The sequence below is a fragment of the Bipolaris oryzae genome, assembly GCF_000523455.1.
Source record: "Bipolaris oryzae ATCC 44560 unplaced genomic scaffold scaffold_91, whole genome shotgun sequence".
NCBI lineage: Eukaryota > Fungi > Ascomycota > Dothideomycetes > Pleosporales > Pleosporaceae > Bipolaris > Bipolaris oryzae.
This window is the reverse complement of record NW_006911367.1, coordinates 54131-74288: the sequence shown is the minus strand read 5'-3', so window position 1 is coordinate 74288 and position 20158 is coordinate 54131. Positions and strand designations below refer to the sequence as shown.

Below are 20158 nucleotides of genomic sequence, written 5' to 3'. Positions count from 1 at the left end.
TTGCCATCTTACTCGTTTGGACTGTTTTAATGACTGAGCACGTGATATACACCAAAACCATGTTGCAGCGGGGATTCGCTAGTGATTGTCTATCTAACTACCGGATCACTGCTAAACTGCTTAGACACAGCAGATCCAATAGTGTACCTAGTCATCCCAGGATCATTTACCAAGAAAACAATTTTTTGCTCTCAAGCCTCCTTTGGTCTCCTCCTAATCATGAGCGGTTTATTTCTTGGTTCCATCACGACATTTCCAAATTCAACCATTTGGTATCTAGCCTCTATTCCCGTGACATCTCCCGGCATTTTGATATCGTAATTCTCGATCAGTCTGGCAAGGGTGATCTTGAGCAGGTTATGCGCATAGAATCTACCAGGGCAGACATGGTTGTCATAACCCCATCTGAACTCAGTTTCATTTGCAATCAACCATCGGTGCTGAGGCTTATCCTTTTGTTCGCTTATCTCGCGTAGTTTGTAGTGTCGGAAGCCATCAAAAGTTTCAAATCTGCGCTCTGTGACGAGTGGGTTCGCAATGACGATAGCTACGCCTGGGGGTAGGTACTGTCCATTGGAGAGAGTGTAGCCTTTGCGAACTCGGCGGAAATATGGCTCTGTTTATCTTTTAGCCTTTCTCAAGAAGCATGTATAGTAACGTACCTATGATGACAGGGAAATGCATGCCAACCTCCTTGAAATAACTGTCCAGTTTTCCAAACTCCTTCATCGCACTGACGGGAATCGATCCATCATCGTTCAAAGTGTTTCGGATTTCTTCCCTGAGCGGCTCAACATACTCTGGGGTTACCGCTAGCGTATGCAAGATGGCAATAAGTGTTTGCATAGATGCATTGATAGTTCCCAAGATGAGAAGGACTTGCGCAGCTGTGCAGTCTTCCAAGGTGTCTTTTGATCTGTCAGTTCGATTGAGAAGCCATTGCATCATGTCGTCAGGTGGAACCCAGTTCGGGTCCTTCATTTTAGTTTCTCGCTCTTCAATGACGCGCTTGACATAGTTTCTTAGTTTTCTCCTTGTCTCAAGAAGGCGTTTGACCTCTGGTAGTCGAGGAGCTAGAAAAGGTCTGAGCCACACTCGTGTGACTTTAATCGCTTTTGTAGCTTCGCCTAGGTGGAGAGTAAAGTTCTTTGTGCAATCAAGATAACCTTGTTCGTTGGCAACACTGGAACCAATGAACAAATGAGCAGAGACTTTTGCGACGATATCCAGAGCTGTTTTTGATGCGTCGATTTCCGTCCACTCGTTGTGAGATGGAAGATACGTATCCAGCGCTGCATCGACCTCCTCACAGATCTTGGAGGTAATATTCGCTACTTTTGTTAGCATACTATAAGTGACGAAGACAGATCTCACTTACTTAGCTTGGGTGTGAGATCTCTCTTGATTGTGTCGACAACTTGTGGTAGAAATGCAATATCCACATAAGTGTAGGTTTCCTCTAAACCCTAAAACCAATTTAATAACCAGACCTGTCATTTTGCACAAACGACGTACTTTCGAAAACATATCATAGAAGGACAGAACCTCCTCAGGAGCTTTTCGAAGCTCAGATAACATGGAAAACGGGAGGACAATTTGCACCTCTACGATAGTTTAGTAATTGAATTGCAGTACCAGCGCATGTTGCATACCGTCTAGAGTTTGCATCCTATAAGCCAATCCTCTAAACTAGTGACATGTTAGCGAAAGATGAGGTCCTTTCCGAGTGAAATACCTTCTGATGACCATCCTTGTAGAGGGCTTTTGCTCCAGCTAGAAACTTTGCTCGTCGTTCCTCACTGCTTAGATGCTCTAGAATGATTGGGAATCTTGCCATATAGGACTTGTGTCTAAAACGCTGAAAGTATACAGAACCCGTGACGACGAGAGCAGCAACGACTACTGACAGTGGGATTTGTCGTAACAAGGCAAGACCCGAAAGGGCCAACCCGGTCGCTTTGGGGTCTGTAGCATCAGGCTCCATATTGAAAATGAGCTCAAGATAGCTGAACCTAAGAAGTATTACCGTGATGAAACTATGAGACAATACAAAGTTACGAAGGGCAAAGCCGATTTATGTTAAAACATGCTTTCTGTATCGGGTGGAGTAAGAACTCTTCAAGTCAGTGCCATCGAGCTTCTGAATACAAGAAGAAAACGATTCTTCAACCCTATTTGCTCAGATGATTCATCCCTGAACTTTCTAATGCTTGGTATGCTAGGGTACATCGAGACGTCGTGGCTGAGAGCACAAGGCATACGTGTCTCATCTTCCGGGCCGTGCTCAATAGCCCACATGGCGTTGTGACAAGCATCTTTACCGAAAGGTAGCAAACGTGCTTGGGAAAAACATTTACCGCCGAATCTTGCATTGGAAGCCCACTGATGTCTACTTTGGGCAACAGGACCGACCGTTTTTATTCATCTCAGCGGCTTCGTATCCGATCGATTGCACGCAGCTTCACGATCTCACTTCATGACTAAGTGAACTGTTAGCAGAGACATTAAAAAATAGTTATTGCTGCCGGAGACCAGATGCCGCAGCAAAGGACTCCCTCGGTGCACTTCTCGGGCCGGTAGTACTTTCACCGTTAAGCCAAGCCATAATCCATGTCGCAATCGAGCTCACATCGCCCGATCGATATCTCCCAATTCAAACTACATCTTGTGACCACGCTTGGATTTGGAGAATGCCATAACTACAAACACCTCATTCAATCCCTCAGCTATGGTTCTTAGCAGTAGGGCTATACCTAAACTGCTAACCGATCTTCTCGCAGTGAAAACTCTTCTAGCTTTTCTGTGCCGAGGAACTAAGCGCGCTAATAATTACGATTCTCCATGCTGTAATTACAATCTAGCTGCACTGCCCTAAGGATACGCTACAGTTTGAATTACGTAGTCTTCGTTGTTCGATGTGGGCGCATGGGCGCTAATTACCCTGATCAAGATTACCGGACAGTTCCGCTACCACCAGCGAGCGGGTTCTGGGGTACCCATGTTTCGGGGAGTAACGCACTAGTATGCCTGTTCTGTCGACGCACTAGCCTCATATAACTTCTTCGAGGCATTTATACGCGTGTGAATACGAGTTCAGGTAAATTGGTTAGACGCACCCATACAAGCCTTCCATAGATATTATTCGAATCGATTACAACGTACAAATCACAATGTGTTATAACATTACGCCGCAGTGTCAAAATACTATAAGACTAAGACCCCATGTCTCCGCATATTCTGTGGGGAGATGTGAGAAACAGTAGTCATAAAAAAGATGATATCTGAGTGGTCACAGATACTACTCGATTTCGAAAAACCGAATAAAAAACATGGGACCTTTTACTAGGCAAGCCCCTGAATGATACAATGCTTGAGGGCATCTGATGCTTCAATATCGGCACAAGCGCTATAATAGTACTGTGCAATATCCTTGGCATCGCCGTTTTGCTGCTATCTTATACAAGTGACAGGTCATGTGTATATTCGCATCGGCGATGCGGAGGAGCCGCCAGCTGCAAAATATTGCCGTCAGCGGCTCGGCAAGAAATTGCGTTCCGCGTATGCCACTCTACTTGGCGCCTCAATCGCATGCATATTGTCTGTAGTCACACCATCAGTGAGACCTTGTTTCAGTTAATATGTTGTAGTTAAGCATGAGTCCTTTACAACCCTCAAAGTCATTGGGAGTGGTCAAGTGGCGCGTGCTACACAATTGTTGATCATTTGTAGTACGATGCCGCGTATCGGGTTTCCTGTTAAAAAAGAACATGGTTGGCAGCCATATCCTTGTAATGTAATATACACCGGAATTTTAAGCACTGAAAATGACGGATTGCGATCGATCTGCAGCACTACAAAGAAAAGTCCCTCTGAGTACAATTCGGAACAACAGTTCTAGCGTGATTCCTAGCGGGCTAATATTGTTGAGCCTATGGAGTAACCACCTATACAAACACAGCGAGTTTCCCGATTCTGAGAAGTTTCACAGGCCCCTCGTAACTAGGTAGCCATGAAACAATACACTGCCACGTCAGCTTGTGACCGACAAGGCCTTTCCGTACCCACCACGCAAGTGGGCCACAGTGCGAACTCTGGTAAATGCGCCAATAATCTAAGCTGGACACTTTCAATGCATTGCCGTGGCTGTACTCATACTATTTTCCGAGACACAACAACGGTGGTAGCGAGTCAGATCTCATTTCCGATATGGAAGTAAGTCAGTAGCAGGTGGTGGAGAGGGTGTGATTGTGCTCTTGTGGTCAAATCGACGATCGAGCTGGCGGTGCATCCCGTAAGGCGTACTCAGTACCGTAGCGTTCTGACACCTTGTTGTTGTCTTGTGGAGACATCTGCCGATTGATTTCAATCAGTCAAACAATCCTTGTGCTTTTCTCCACCCACTTAAATACTGCAAAATGGCATACCCAACTTCCGATATTCAGATTCTTCAGACTGAAACCAGCAGCTTCAGCAGCTTTACATTTAACTCTTTTCCCCCAAACCCCTGATCCAACAAGTCAAAACAACCATTTTCAAGATGGGTGACATAGGAAAACCATTACAGGTCGACATGGATAAGAGTGATGTCGACAGGATATGGGAGAGGAATTTCGGGATCATACCAGCAGTCGAGCATTGCGTTCACGACTTGTACGTAGAGCAAGCAAAAGTTCGACCTAACGCGCCTGCTATCTGCTCATGGGACGGCGAGATGACCTACAAACAATTGGACGAGCATTCAACACAACTAGCGAGCTACCTAGCTGGTCTGGGTGTTGTAGCCGAGGAAATGATACCATTATGCTTTGAGAAGTCAATATGGACAGTGGTAGCCATGCTTGCTGTCATAAAAGCTGGTGGTGCGTTTGTTCCGCTGGATCCATCTCACCCAAGGTCTCGCCACGAAGAGATATTCAAACAGACCAAAGCTAAGGTGGTACTTACTTCCGTACAATACGCAAATCTTTGGCCAAATTCAACGCAACAGATTCTTGCAGTCAGCAACGCCTTGATCAACCAGCTATCAGTCGAGACTAAAGTTTGTTCCAAAGTCAAGCCATGGAACGCTGTATATGCGATGTTCACATCTGGTAGTACTGGAGTTCCAAAGGGTGTTGTCTTGGAGCACGGAGCAATCACGACAAGCTGTCTAGCTCACGGGAAAGCGATGAGACTTGGACCCAACTCTCGAGCCCTCCAGTTTGCAGCTTATACTTTCGACATTTGCATCGCTGAAATATTCACCACACTGATATTTGGCGGATGCGTTTGCATTCCCTCCGAAGACGACCGACGTAACGCCTTGTCAGAAGTCATCAACAGCAGCAATGTCAACTGGGCGCAACTCACACCAACAGTCGCGCGTCTACTTGATCCCCTAACAGTTCCGTCCCTAGAGGTGCTCGTCCTGGGAGGAGAGCGAGTGGACGACGCCGATTGGAAAAGATGGAATGACAATGTCGTACAGATAAACGTATATGGCCCAACAGAATGTAGCATTTGGTGCACTTCACATCAAAACACTGGTCAGGGGTTTCAGTCAGGGATGATCGGTAGATCAATGGCTTCAGTCAGCTGGGTGACTGACCCAGACGACCACAACCAGCTGGTGCCCTTCGGCGAGGTTGGAGAACTTCTAGTAGAAGGACCCATTCTAGCACGTGGCTATCTCAACGACACATTGAAGACTGAGGCCGCCTTCATCAGCAACCCCCCCTGGCTGATGAAGGGTAGCGACGATCATACCGGACGGCAGGGAAGACTGTACAAAACGGGAGATCTAGTCTACTATAATGTAGATGGCGACTTGGTCTATGTAGGTCGAAAGGACAGCCAAGTCAAGGTGCGCGGCCAACGAGTTGAGTTGGGTGAGATTGAGCACCACCTCCACCAATGCATGCCAGGTGTCAAACAGTTGGCTGCTGAAGTCATTTTACCAACAGGAGACCAGGGCAAAGCAATGGTAGCAGCATTTCTGCAGCTGAGCGAAGAGACACATCACACACTCACCAGCCAGATTTCTGACAGCGACTCTGAAGTGCAAGTCATCTTTCCAACTCAAGTGAACGAGCAGCTAGCTCAGAGATTACCAAGAGATATGGTGCCCGAAGTATACTTTGTAGTGACGGAATTTCCATTAACAACGTCCGCCAAAGTAGACAGGCAGCGGTTACGTAAGATTGGAGCATCCTTTTCCGCACAGCAATTGGCCCAATTGCGGACTCGAGGCGATGGTCCAAAGCGACAACCAGATACAGAAAAAGGAAAGACTTTGCAGCAACTATGGTCGCAGGTACTTAGCATTGATTCACAGTCCATCGGTATGGATGACAGTTTCTTCAGTCTGGGTGGCGACTCGATCGCGGCTATGAAGCTGGTGGGCGAAGCACGTAGGTCAGGGATACAGATCAGCGTTGCAGTCGTCTTCCGCAATCCCACATTGGACCAGTTGACCTCTGCAGCAGTTGCTTCAACTGACAGCTCTTTTGCTATCATTCCGCACGTTGGAAGTGATGGACCTGTTGCGCAATCATTTGCACAGGGTCGAATGTGGTTCTTGGAAGAATTACACTCTGGTCTGACATGGTATCTCATGCCAGTTGTAGTGCGTATTCGTGGCCCGCTGCAGCTCTCGGCGCTAGAATCTGCGCTAAATGCGATCGAGAGCCGTCATGAAACTCTCCGGACAACTTTCGAAACCATTGGAGATGCAAGCATGCAGGTGGTTCATCCGTTCCATCCTAGGGTGATGAGCGTCGTCGACATAGACGAACAGGACCTCACAGATGCTGTGCACCGAGACCAGACAACCCCCTTTGACTTACGCACTGAGGCCGGGTGGAGGGTTTCGATCTATCGCATCAGCAAAGAAGACTATGTGCTGTCCATTGTTATGCACCATATCGTCTCGGATGGCTGGTCCACTGATATACTTACGCGAGAGTTGGGCGTATTCTACTCAGCCTCGATACAAGATCAGGATCCCATTTCTTGTGTGCAACCTCTGCCTATCCAATATCGGGATTTTTCAGTGTGGCAGAGACAACAAGCACAGGTTGACAATGACCAGAGTCAGCTCGAATATTGGTCCAATCAGCTGAAAACCAGCAGGCCAGCAGAGCTGCTGTGCGATAAACCCCGGCCTGCTGCTCTATCTGGACAAGCTGGAAAGCAAAAGCTCGATATCGATGGACCACTTTACAGTAAACTACAACAATTCTGCAAAACTCACGGAGTAACACAGTTCATGGTCCTGTTTGCAGCCTTTAGAGCTACACACTTCCGTCTAACAGGTCAGAACGACGCAACGATAGGCACTGTGAATGCCAACCGAGATCGATGGGAGCTAAAAGATATGATCGGCTTTTTCGTTAACTTGCAATGCCTTCGGACTACGATCACCGACGAGTCATTCGAAGAACTAGTTCAGCAAGTTCGTGAAGCAACAATTGCTTCCCTTGCTAATGGAGACGTTCCATTCGAAAGCATCGTCTCTAAGCTAAAGAACACTAGAGACATGTCTCGTCATCCGATTGTGCAGCTCATTTTTGCCGTACACTCCCAGCGCAAGTTAGGACATCTCACACTAGAGGGCATGGAAACAGAGAGTCTCGACAATGCACCGAAATCGAGATTCGATCTTGAGTTCCACTTCTTTCAACAAGAAGACAGCCTAAGGGGAGATGTTGTCTATTCAACCGACCTTTATACACCTGAGACGATTAGCAACATGCTATCAGTTTTCCAAATCGTTCTTGAGGGGTGCCTTGAAGACCCGAAAGCTGCAATCGCCTCTCTACCGTTGTTGCGCGAATCCAACTACTCCAAGCTCAAAGAATTAGATCTCATTCGTGTTCAGAGGACTGATTACCCACGTGAGTCGAGCATAGTCGATCTCTTCCGTCAGCAAGTATCAACCTGTTCGTCAAGGATTGCTGTTAAAGACCCGCTGGTAGAGATGACTTATGCCGAGCTTGACAAGGAATCTGACATTCTCTCCTGGTGGCTAGCTAAACAGTCGCTCGCTCCAGAGACATTGGTAGGCGTATTAGCAGGTCGAAGCTGCCAGACTATTGTTGCATTTTTGGGCATCTTGAAGGCCGGCTTGGCGTACCTACCGTTTGATACCAAACTACCAGCGAAGCGGATGGAAAATATCCTTTCCTCGTTACCAGGCCAGAAAATTGTGCTTGTTGGGGCTGACGTACAGTCCTCGAGCATGAAGATCGGTAGCGTCCAGTTTGTACGCATCACAGACGCCCTCAACGAGCAGATTGACGAATCATCCGATTCCGGAAACATCATCAAGCCTTCAGCAACTAGCTTGGCCTATGTCATGTTCACATCAGGATCAACAGGCCAGCCGAAGGGTGCTATGGTTGAACATCGTGGTATTGTGCGCTTAGTAAAAGACAACAATTTTGTCCAGCACCTACCAGCCTCACCAGTCATGGCGCATATGACGAATCTTGCATTCGATGTCTCTACGTGGGAGATATACGCTTCTCTCCTACAAGGTGGAACGCTAGTCTGCATCGACAGAATGACAGTGTTGGATCCAGAGGCTGTGTTGCGAACATTCCGTCGAGAACAGGTCAAAACAGCATTTATGACACCATCCCTTTTCCGAACCTACGTCCAGCAATCACCTGCGATGTTTGCTAACCTCGAGATGCTTTGTCTCGGTGGCGAAGCACTTCAATCAAATGATATCCTTTCCATAAAGACACTTCAGACAGGCAAGATCATCAATGGCTATGGGCCGACTGAAAATACAACTTTCAGCACAATTTTCGTTCTATCAAAAGACGACCAGTACGCAAATGGCGTGCCCATTGGCCGTGCACTTAGCAATTCTGGCGCCTATGTCATGGATTCGAAACAGCAGCTTCTCCCCCTTGGCGTCGTTGGAGAGCTTGTTGTCACGGGCGATGGCGTGGCGCGTGGATACACTGATCCTAAGCGCAACATTGACCGTTTTGTTACAGTCGAGATTGACGGCGAGAGTATGAAAGCTTACCGTACGGGTGATTACGTGCGTTATCGTTCCGACGGCCAGCTGGAATATTTCGGACGAATGGACGGACAGGTCAAAATTCGAGGACATCGCATTGAGTTAGGCGAGATTGAGCACGTTCTTCGCAGCCATAAGTCCGTAAGTGAGGCCGTGGCTGTAGTGCAGCAGCAAAATGCAGACGAGGCTGCTCGATTAGCTGCGTTCGTCACAGTCTACGAGGGTAACGTAGTAGTTGACCAAGAGCCTAACGACAACGACGAGTCACAGCATGTGGATACATGGGAAGACCAGTTTGATTCGAAGGTCTATATGCCCATTTCCAATGTCCTTCCTGAAGCTATTGGACGAGACTTCATTGGGTGGACTTCCATGTACGATGGCAGCGCCATAGATAAGGCGGAGATGAACGAATGGCTTGACGAGACAATCGATACAATGCTCAACGGCGGTAAACCTGGCAAGGTGCTTGAGGTTGGTACAGGAACTGGTATGATTCTGTTCAACTTAGGCGACGGTCTGGAAAGTTACATTGGGCTGGATCCATCGCAAAAAGCCGTTGATTTTGTCAAAGACACTGCCAGGTCCGTACCTACGCTAGCAGACAAGGTCAGAGTCTACAAGGCCACAGCGGCAGAACTTGATCGCCTACCGCCTATTGATGCAAATCTTGTTGTTATCAATTCAGTCGTTCAGTATTTCCCAAGTCTGGATTACCTTTTCAAGACTGTGCAGCAGCTGGTCGAGATAGAGGGCGTCTCTACTCTCTTCTTTGGCGATGTCCGATCTTATGCGCTACACCGGGAGTTTCTCGCAACGCGTGCGCTGTTTATGGTTGGAGACAGTGCAGAAAAGTCTGAGGTCCGTCGCATGATTGCCGACATGGAGAGAGTTGAAAGAGAGTTTCTAGTGGACCCAGGTTTCTTCACTGCTCTACCAGAGCGCTTACCAGATTTTATCGAGCACGTCGAAATCTTACCAAAGAAGTTAAAGGCCACGAATGAGCTGAGTTGCTACCGGTACGCCGCCGTCGTTCATGTTAAGTCACGAAATGGGCAAAAGCAAGAACCGGTGATTCGATGCGTGGGACACGACGAGTGGATCGATTTTGCTGAACACAGGCTGGACCGCCCGTCTTTCTTGAAGCAGCTCCAGAGCCTTTCCAGCTCGCCCACCATAGCTGTGAGCAACATTCCTTACAGTAAGACGATTGTGAGCCGGTGTCTTATCGACTCGTTGGAAGATGACGTAGCAGATACGTCTGATTCGTCGAACTGGCTCTCTTCAGTGTACCAGCAGGCAGAACACTGCCCCTCTTTGTCTGCCGCTGATCTACATGAGTTAGCGGCCGAGGCCAATTGCCGTGTTGAGATTAGTTGGAGCAGACAGCACTCCCAGCGCGGTGGTCTCGACGCGATATTCCATCGCTGCCAGCCACAAAAGGGAGAGAACAGAGTGATGTTTCGATTCCCCACCGATCATGCAGAGCGGCCTCTACACAGCCTGAGCAGCACGCCGCTACGGCAACAGGTCTTGCAGAGAACCCAAAAACAACTTCAGGAGATACTTGAAGCCCAGCTACCCGCTTATATGGTCCCCCAGACAATTATGTTCCTAGACACGATGCCAACCAACCAGAACGGCAAGGTAGACCGTACCGTTCTTACACAGCAAACGGAAATTCAGACAGTAGAAGGCCAGGAATTCCAACGAGAACTCACTAGGGCAGAGCTCAAAGTTCAGCAACTGATGGCTCGCGTACTTCGCATCAACGCGAACCGCATTGGCCTAGATGATAGCTTTTTCCAGCTAGGCGGCGATTCGATTGCAGCTATGAGATTGGTTGCTATGGCTCGCGAAGAAGATATCCAAATTACGGTAGCAAAAGTCTTCCAGTACCCTAAACTTATCCAACTAGCCGCTGTAGCCCAGGAGCATGTCTACGTTCCTAGCGACAACATCGTCCCATTTTCTCTAATCGACCCCGAAGTTGATGCAACACAGACACACCAAGAAGTGGCGGCTAGTTGCAAAGTCGACAGGGGTCTTATTGAGGATATCTACCCATGCTCGCCGCTCCAGGAAGGCTTGATGTCGCTAACTGTGAAGCGGCCAGGGGATTACATCATGCAGACAGTGCTGGAACTGCGACCAGATGTGGATGAAGCAGCCTTTCAAAGTGCATGGGAGAAAACGGTTCAGTCATTACAAATATTGCGAACACGTATCGTAGTACACAAGACGCTTGGTTTGTTGCAGGCTGTTGTGACGGACAAAATGAAGTGGGCAGAAGCAGACGATCTGACTGCTTACCTAGCTGAAGACAAACTGTCATCTATGCAGCTTGGTGAGCCACTTGCACGCTATGCTCTGGTTCGAGACTCTCGTAGAGAAAAGCGGTGGTTCGTATGGACAATTCACCATGCTATATACGATGGTTGGGCGCTAACCCACATTTTGAACGCTGTACAAACGGCATATAACGGCGCAGAGCCAGAGAAGCAGTTTGGTTTCAACAACTTCATCAAGTATCTTGGCCAGCTAGATCAAGACGCTCTCGCAGCATATTGGGGGGCTACGCTTAGCGACTGCGAGGCGAATGTTTTCCCACCACTACGACCCGGGGTGCAACAGCCAGTCGCGGATGCAACAGCAGAATATCAATGCCCTCCTCTCCCTAAAAGAACCTCAAACACTACAATCTCGACACTCATTCGCACAGCTTGGGCGATCGTTGCCAGCGGCTATACGAGCTCAGACGACGTTGTGTTTGGAGCGACAGTCACGGGTCGGAATGCACCAGTGGCTGGCATCGAGTCCCTAGTTGGACCCGTGATTGCAACAGTGCCAGTACGAATACGTTTACAGAGGGATCGGACTGTTCTAGAACTTCTCGAAACGGTACAAAAACAGGCAACAGAAATGATTCCGTTCGAGCAAACCGGCTTGCAACGGATCACGAAGCTAGTACCAGAAGCCCAAAATGCCTGTAGCTTTCAGACACTTCTGATTGTCCAGCCTGCAGAAGACGCATTCCAAACAGACAACGTGTTTGGAAAGTGGGAATTTGGCTCAGGACTACAAGACTTCACAACGTATGCTCTGATGGTACAATGCAAGCTGGCTAAAGAGGGGGTCAAAATCACGGCCAGCTTTGATGCGCGGTTGGTTCAACAGTGGCAAGTTGAGAAGATGTTGGCTCAACTAAGCTTCGTCATGCAGCAGTTGGCCCGAGGAGACCTAAGCACAAGAGTCAGGGACATTGAAATACTCACGCCAAGTGACGAACAACAGCTGTGGAATTGGAACCACAAGCTACCACCGACTATCGATCGTTGTGTCCATGATTTATACCTGGAACAAGTAAAGTCTCAACCCAAAGCAGACGCGATATGTGCATGGGATGGTAGAATGACCTATGAAGAGCTGGACGAAACATCATCGCGCCTCGCACACCATTTGACCAGCCTTGGGGTCAAACCAGAGAGCATAGTGCCTCTTTGTTTTGAAAAATCGATTTGGGTGGTTGTAGCTATGCTAGCTGTGCTCAAAGCAGGGGGTGCCTTTGCGCCCCTGGATCCGAATCATCCAACATCTCGTCACCAAGAGATCTTCGACCAAACCAAAGCCAATATAGTCCTCACCTCGACACAGTACGCCAACATCTGGCCAGAACGTTCTCAAATTGTCGTGTCAATCAGCAGAGACTTCATTGATCAGTTGCCGACCAAACCTTGCGACGTCCAGATAGCGATACAGCCAGGCAATACAGCGTATGTCATCTTTACATCAGGAAGTACCGGAGTGCCCAAGGGTGTTCAACTAGAGCATAAGGCCGTTTCCACAAGTTGCATATGCCAAGGGCCTGCTTTAGGAATTACAAAGAATACTCGAGCTCTTCAATTTGCTGCCTATACATTTGACGCCTGTATTCTAGAGATTATCACGACTCTAGTACATGGCGCTTGTGTATGTATTCCGTCTGAGAGCCAGCGACGCGACAATCTCATCGACACAATCAATGCGATGGATGTCAACTGGGCACTGTTGACTCCAGCTGTCGCGAGAATCTTGGACCCACAGAAGATTGTACCGTTGAAGACGTTGGTTCTCGGTGGTGAGAAAGTCAACGCTTCGGACTGCGACATCTGGAGTGACCGCGTACAGCTAATCAACGCTTACGGACCTACAGAATGCTGCGTCTCTTGTGTCGCAAATCCCGATATGAAGGGGCTTGATCCGGAACCTATCGGAAAGTCAGTTGCATCGGTCGGATGGGTAGCTAATCCAGACGATCACAACAGGCTAGCTCCGTTGGGCGCAGTGGGCGAACTGTTGGTCGAAGGACCAAACTTAGCACGCGGCTATCTGAACGATGCAAAGAAAACAGAAACTGCCTTTATCAATGAACCTCCCTGGCTACTTCGAGGCAGTGAAGGCTATAGTGGGCGACGAGGCAGACTGTACAAGACTGGTGACCTGGTCTATTACACCGCAGATGGTAATTTGGTCTACGTCGGCCGCAAAGACAACCAGGTCAAAGTGCGTGGCCAACGCATTGAGCTTGCTGAGATTGAGCATCATCTCTATCAATGCATGCCAGACATCAAAGAGATTGCAGTCGAAGTGATCTTACCAACAGGAGGAAAGCCAATAGTAGCAGCGTTCCTGGAAGCAAACTCCGAGCTACTTAACAGCAGGAAGTCTGATGGGGACTCTGGAGTCCATGTTGTGTTTCCAGCCCAAGCAGACGACGAGCTGTCTCAACGGTTACCCCGGGATATGGTGCCTGGGGTTTACTTTGCGCTAGCAGAGTTCCCAATAATGACGTCTGGTAAGATCGACCGAAAGCGACTACGCGAGATTGGACGCTCGTTCTCAGCCCAGCAGCTAGCCCAGCTGCAAACACAGAGAGACAAGGGCCTAAAACGACAGCCAGAGACAGAGCAAGAGAAGGTGTTACAACAGCTATGGGCGCAGGTGCTAGGCATCGACGCTACTTCCATTGGACTCGATGATAGCTTCTTCCGGTTAGGTGGCGACTCTATCGCGGCTATGAAGCTTGTGAGCGAGGCGCGCAGCGTTGACCTGAAGCTTTCTGTTCAGGACGTTTTCCAAGCGCAGCGACTTGGTCAGCTGGTCAAACAATCACTTCACTCTTCCACTGAGAGTGTAATCACAAAAGGCAATCATCGGGGGCCTGTCACCCAATCCTTTGCGCAGGGCCGACTTTGGTTCTTAGAACAACTGCATCCGGGGCTAGACTGGTACCTCATGCACCTTGCCGTACGCATCAGAGGCCCACTTCAACTCCAAGCTCTCCAAGCTGCATTGCAGACAGTAGAGCGCCGCCACGAAACGCTAAGAACAACATTTTCCACCAACAATGGCGAAAGTCTACAGGAGGTTCATCCTTTCCGTGATGGAAAAGACCTAAATGTCATTGACATCAACTCAAACGATGACAAAGTTCTGCTAGAAGCTCTGGAATTGGAACAAAAGACACCATTTAATCTACGAAGCGAGCCTGGATGGAGAGTATCTGTCTATAATATCAACGGAGAGAATCATGTTCTGTCCATCGTCATGCATCACATCGTTTCAGACGGCTGGTCAGTTGATGTTTTGAAGAAAGAACTGAGCACACTGTATGCTGCTGCAGTTCGCGGCGAAGACCTGAATTCCTCCCTACCGCCTTTACCCATCCAATATCGCGACTTCTCTGTCTGGCAAAGGCTGCCGGGTCAAGTTCAAGAACATCAGCGGCAGCTTGATTACTGGATCAACCAGTTGGACTCAAGCCGGCCAGCGGAATTTCTGTATGATAAGCCCCGGCCAGCTACTCTATCTGGCAAAGCAGGCACACAGAAACTCACTATCAGCCACAAACTTTATGAAAGGCTACAAAGTTTTGCGAGAGAACATGGGATGACTCCATTTGTTGTCCTCCTCACTGTTTTCAGAGCCGCGCACTACCGCCTGACTAACCAGGATGACGCGACCATTGGAGTACCCAATGCGAATCGAAGCCGTTGGGAGGTTGGAGATCTGATTGGATTCTTCGTCAATATTCAATGTCTCCGAATCAAGATTCAGGATGAAACCTTTGAAGAGCTGTTGCAACAGGTCTACACGACAGTAGTAGACTCACTTGCTAACCAGGACGTACCCTTTGAGAGTATCGTTGCTGCATTACAAGGAGACCGGGACATTTCCCGCAACCCTCTTGCCCAGGTTGCATTCGCTGTTCACTCACAGCAAGACATAGGGAAGCTATCGTTCGATGGTGTCGAAACAGAAGTCATAGAGGGCCTAGCTACCTCACGTTTTGACCTCGAATTCCATTTCTTCCAGGAACAGGATAGTCTACAAGGCTACATATACTTCTCAGAGGAGCTCTTTTCTCCTGAGAGTATACGTTCGCTAGCATCCGTCTTTACAAGCATCCTTGACAACTGTCTCGCCAAGCCAGAAACGCAGATTGCGGTAGTGCCACTCATGACCGACCAAGCACACATTCAGCTCGATCAGATGGGACTCCTCGGCATGAATGAGACAGCCTATTCTCGAGATTCAAGCATTGTCGACGTATTCCGCCAGCAAGTCGCTATGCAACCGTCCAGAATTGCTGTTAAAGATGCATTGGCAGAGCTGACATACACCGAGCTAGACGCACAGTCAGAGAAGCTTGCAAAATACCTGGCGACGAAATCGTTTCCTCCTGAAACGGCAGTTGGTGTTCTGGCGCGTCGAGGCTGTCAAGCAATTGTTGCCTTTTTCGGTATTCTCAAAGCCGGATTGGCCTACCTTCCATTCGATTCAAAAGCACCAGAAAAGCGAATGGAAGCGATCCTATCAACCATTGAAGGAAAAAAGCTAGTCTTAGTCGGTCCAAATATCCGGTTGCCCGGTGCAGGACTCGAGGATGTTGAATTTGCTCACATTGTCGACATCTTGAACGCAGATGATAATGCTGAATTCACAAGAAACGAGCTTGATCCTGCTCTGAAGCCCAGTCCTTCTAGTCTCGCTTACATTCTATTTACGTCTGGCTCTACTGGTCAACCTAAAGGAGTCATGGTCGAACATCGTGGCATAGTTCGCCTGGCACAACACGACCAGATGGAGCACTTCAGATCATCTGGAGCCACCGCTCATATGGCAAATCTTGCTTTTGATGGATCTTCCTGGGAGATCTATACTTGTATTCTGAATGGAGGAACTCTGGCTTGCATTGATGCGACAACTGTACTGGACCAGGATGCCCTATTACGTGCCTTCAGGGAATTCAAGATCCGGATCGCTTTCATCACGCCTGCTTTGCTGAAATATATCCTAGCCGAATCTCCAAACACAATCGGTAACTTGGATACCCTCCTTGTCGCAGGAGACAGAGCCGACATAGATGACTTCTTTACCGCACGGAACCTTGTGACAAACAAGGTCGTCAACGCATATGGTCCTACTGAGAACTCGGTCATGAGCACACTATACATGCTCTCTGATCACGAGGATTGCGTCAACGGTGTACCTATTGGACGATCTATCAGTAACTCTGGGGCATACGTGATGGATCCAGAGCAGAACCTTGTACCACTTGGTGTTGTTGGAGAGCTTGTTGTTACTGGAGACGGTGTTGCCAGAGGATATACCGATCCAAATCGCAATGTTGACCGTTTCGTGACTGTTACAGTCGGAAACCAAACAGTGCGAGCCTACCGTACTGGAGACTATGTTCGTCAGCGACCCACAGATGGGGAAATGGAGTTCTTCGGTCGCATCGATGGGCAAGTCAAGATCCGGGGCAACCGTGTTGAACTTGGAGAGATCGAGAGCGTCCTTCGTGGGCACAACTTTGTGCGTGACGCAGTGGTGGTAGCAGAAAAACAACAAGAGAAAGACCAACGACTTTTCGGTTACGTTACTCTGAAAGAAGGATCCGAAATGCCTGCCGGGAAGAACAGCGATAGCAACCAAATACAGCACGTGAGTGCGTGGGAAGACCGCTTCAACACAGAGATATACGCCCCGATCAGCAGTATTGAGTCTGGAACAATCGGCCAGGATTTTATCGGATGGACCTCAATGTACGATGGCTCTGATATTGACAATACAGAGATGAAGGAGTGGCTGAACGAAACTATCAATGCAATCCACACCAAAGCCGGTGGACGATTAGGAAACGTACTGGAAGTTGGATCGGGATCCGGCATGATTCTCTTCAACCTCGGAAATACCCTAGAACATTACACCGGATTTGAGCCCTCAAGAAAGGCAGTCGACTTCATTATGGGGACAGCCAGGTCTATCCCCTCACTCGCCAATAAAGTGGAGATGTATAAGGCTACGGCCGCTGACATCAGTCAAGTGGATCCACCACTCCGGGCTGACACGGTGATTCTAAACTCAGTTGTCCAGTATTTTCCCAGCCAGGAGTATCTCTTCAACGTAATTCGAGACCTGCTCCAAGTTACAGGGGTCAAGACATTGTTCTTTGGCGACATCCGTTCTCATGCTCTGCGCCGGGAATTCTTTGCAGCCAGAGCCCTCTTTATGGCGGGTGAAAGGGCTAGCAAAGAGGATCTACGACGTATGGTGGAAGACATGGAACAAATCGAGCGGGAGCTTCTGGTTGACCCTGGCTTTTTTACTTCATTAGCAAGTCGTCTTCCCGATTTAGTCCAGCATGTGGAGATTCAGCCCAAGCAAATGAAAGCCACAAACGAGTTGAGCTCCTACCGCTACACGGCTGTGGTATACTCTCGATCCTGGAGTCCGCCATCTGGAGCGCTTCGAACTATCCCCGGTCATGAATGGGTCGACTTCAAGGACCAGAAACTGGATCGTGTATCTCTCCAACAGCGTATAAAGGATGTCTCAAGCACACATCCTATGGCCATAAGCAATATTCCCTGCAGCAAAACTATCTTTGGAAATCGCCTTCTAAGCTCCTTGGAAGATGAAAAGGCCAGAAAACCGGTCCACATGGACTGGTCCGCTCTGATTGACAAAGAAGTCAAGCAGACGCCCAGCTTCTCTGCCGTTGATCTGGATGAGATGGCCAAGGAAGCAGGGTGCCAGGTGCAAATCAGCTGGAACAGGCAATATTCACAGCAGGGTGGCCTGGACGCTATATTCTACCCTCGTCCAGTCAACGGTGATGCTAGCAAGTCTGAACTGATGTTTTCATTCCCAACAGATCATACAGACCGGCCACAGCAAACCTTGAGCAACAAGCCAATGCGGCAGCAGCTTGTTAAGGAAGTCCAACAGCAGCTAGACGAGCTTGTGAAACTTCAACTGCCTTCGTACATGGCTCCGCAATCCATTCAAGTTCTGGATAAACTTCCAATCAACCAGAACGGCAAGGTAGATCGAAAAGCCCTTGCACAAAGAACAAAAACGAATGTGGTAGTTGGCCAAGACGCCCAACAACGAGAACTTACCCCTGCAGAACTCAAAGTGCAGAAGATACTGGCGCGAGTACTCGGAATTGACGCTAGTCGTGTTGGGCTGGAAGACAGCTTCTTCCAGCTAGGTGGAGACTCAATTGCAGCTATGAAGATAGTAGCAGCAGCTCGAGAAGAGGATATCCAACTCACGGTTGCAAACATCTTCCAGCACCCCAAGCTGGTCAACATGGCCACTGTAGCTCAGTTCTCACAAGTAGTAGCTGAAGAGAAGCCAACTCAACCATTCTCTTTCCTCTCGCCAACCGAAAAGGAGCATCTTCTCCAGGCTATACCTGCAAATACCTCCAAGGTGGACAGAAACGACATTGTCGACGTCCTTCCAACGACATGGATGCAGAATCTGTTCATCTCCCGAGGTGTCAACGTTCTACCCCTCGCTTTCAACTATTTCTTCCTCGATTTGGGAACACGTGTTGACGTTTCTCGCCTCAGACGCAGTATCCCTGCTCTTGTCAAGCACTTCTCCATACTTCGAACCAAGTTCGTCTATGTCGATGGAGTATTGTGGCAAACTGTTCTTCGCAACCCGGAAGTTCCCTTTATCAAGTTCGAGCTTGATATGCCTCTGGATGAAGCAGCTGATACTGTCTGTTTAGAGGATAGTCGGACCACCGAGCCTCTAGAGCTGGCTACTGCTTTCTTGTTGGTACGAAGCTCCTCAGGCGAATACCGTTTGGTAATCCGCATCACGCATGCTCAGTACGACGGCGTTTGTTTCCCGTCATTCATAAAGACACTTTTTGCCATTTACTCTGGAAAACCTGTAGAGCCTACACACAGCTACTCGAACTATCTGGCCTACATTCGGGGTAGAAGATCGGTCTCATCACAGTACTGGCGTAACCTCCTCCAAGGCTCGCGGATAACAAAAATCACCACGTTGCTCGGTCCTAGCATCCGACATGGCAACCACCCAGTTGAGATTCAAACACAAAGTATCATTGGTATGCCCCACGTCCCAACTGGTTTTACTCTCGCCTCAATTGTCAGTTCGGCCTGGGCAAGGGTCCTCTCACAAATCACCGGAGAAGAAGACGTCGTCTATGGATACATGATAGCCGGGCGCAACGCGAACATCCCAAACATTACGAAAATTGTCGGTCCCTGCCTGAACATCATCCCCGTTCGAGCACAGGTCCATCCAACAACTTCTTCAACCGACCTAGTGCGCGCAATCCAAGAACAATACATTGCACTCGGCGAAGCCGATTCAATGGGCTTCGACGACATTGTACGCACATCCACAGACTGGCCAGCCGATGCGCATTACGACTCGGTGTTTCAGTACCAGAACTTGAATGAACATCCGGTGTTTGATTTTGAAGGCACGGATTCCAGGCTGCATTGGTTTCAGAATCCTGATTCGGTACCGGCTATCTTGACTGTGGTGGCCTACCCGCTTGAGGATGGACTCAGAATTGTGGTTAGGGGTAATGAGCATATGATTACGCCTGATGGCGCGGATTTGATTAACAAGTCGCTCTGTGAGATGATTGGGAAAGTGTCTTCCTCACTGCAGGAGGCATGATGAGATTAGGAGAGGATGAGGACAAGGAAAGGGTTAACTATAAGCAAATTGTGTGGAACGATTGGATTGGCTGGAGCTTGGAGTGAGATAGTTCCTAGATATTAGTTTCGGAGTTGTTTGATGTCCTTTTATGGGGGAGGCCGG

General features: G+C 48.7%; 2 protein-coding genes across 2 annotated transcripts; one reads left to right on the top strand and one right to left on the bottom strand.

Moving 5' to 3' along the window:
- Nucleotides 1-191: 191 nt before the first annotated feature.
- Nucleotides 192-1984, bottom strand: COCMIDRAFT_27438 (uncharacterized protein; the record flags this gene model as incomplete). The annotated part of the gene is made up of 6 exons (XM_007691075.1): nt 192-616; nt 663-1331; nt 1379-1466; nt 1516-1604; nt 1653-1689; nt 1736-1984. 6 exons carry the CDS (start codon nt 1982-1984, stop codon nt 192-194), a joined length of 1557 nt encoding a protein of 518 aa, XP_007689265.1.
- A 2553-nt stretch (nt 1985-4537) lies between these two features.
- On the top strand, nt 4538-20014 carry COCMIDRAFT_98843 (uncharacterized protein; the record flags this gene model as incomplete). Its single annotated transcript, XM_007691097.1, has 1 exon — nt 4538-20014. The coding sequence occupies one exon, from the start codon at nt 4538-4540 to the stop codon at nt 20012-20014; it is 15477 nt and encodes a 5158-aa protein (XP_007689287.1).
- Between the last annotated feature and the right edge of the window lie 144 nt (nt 20015-20158).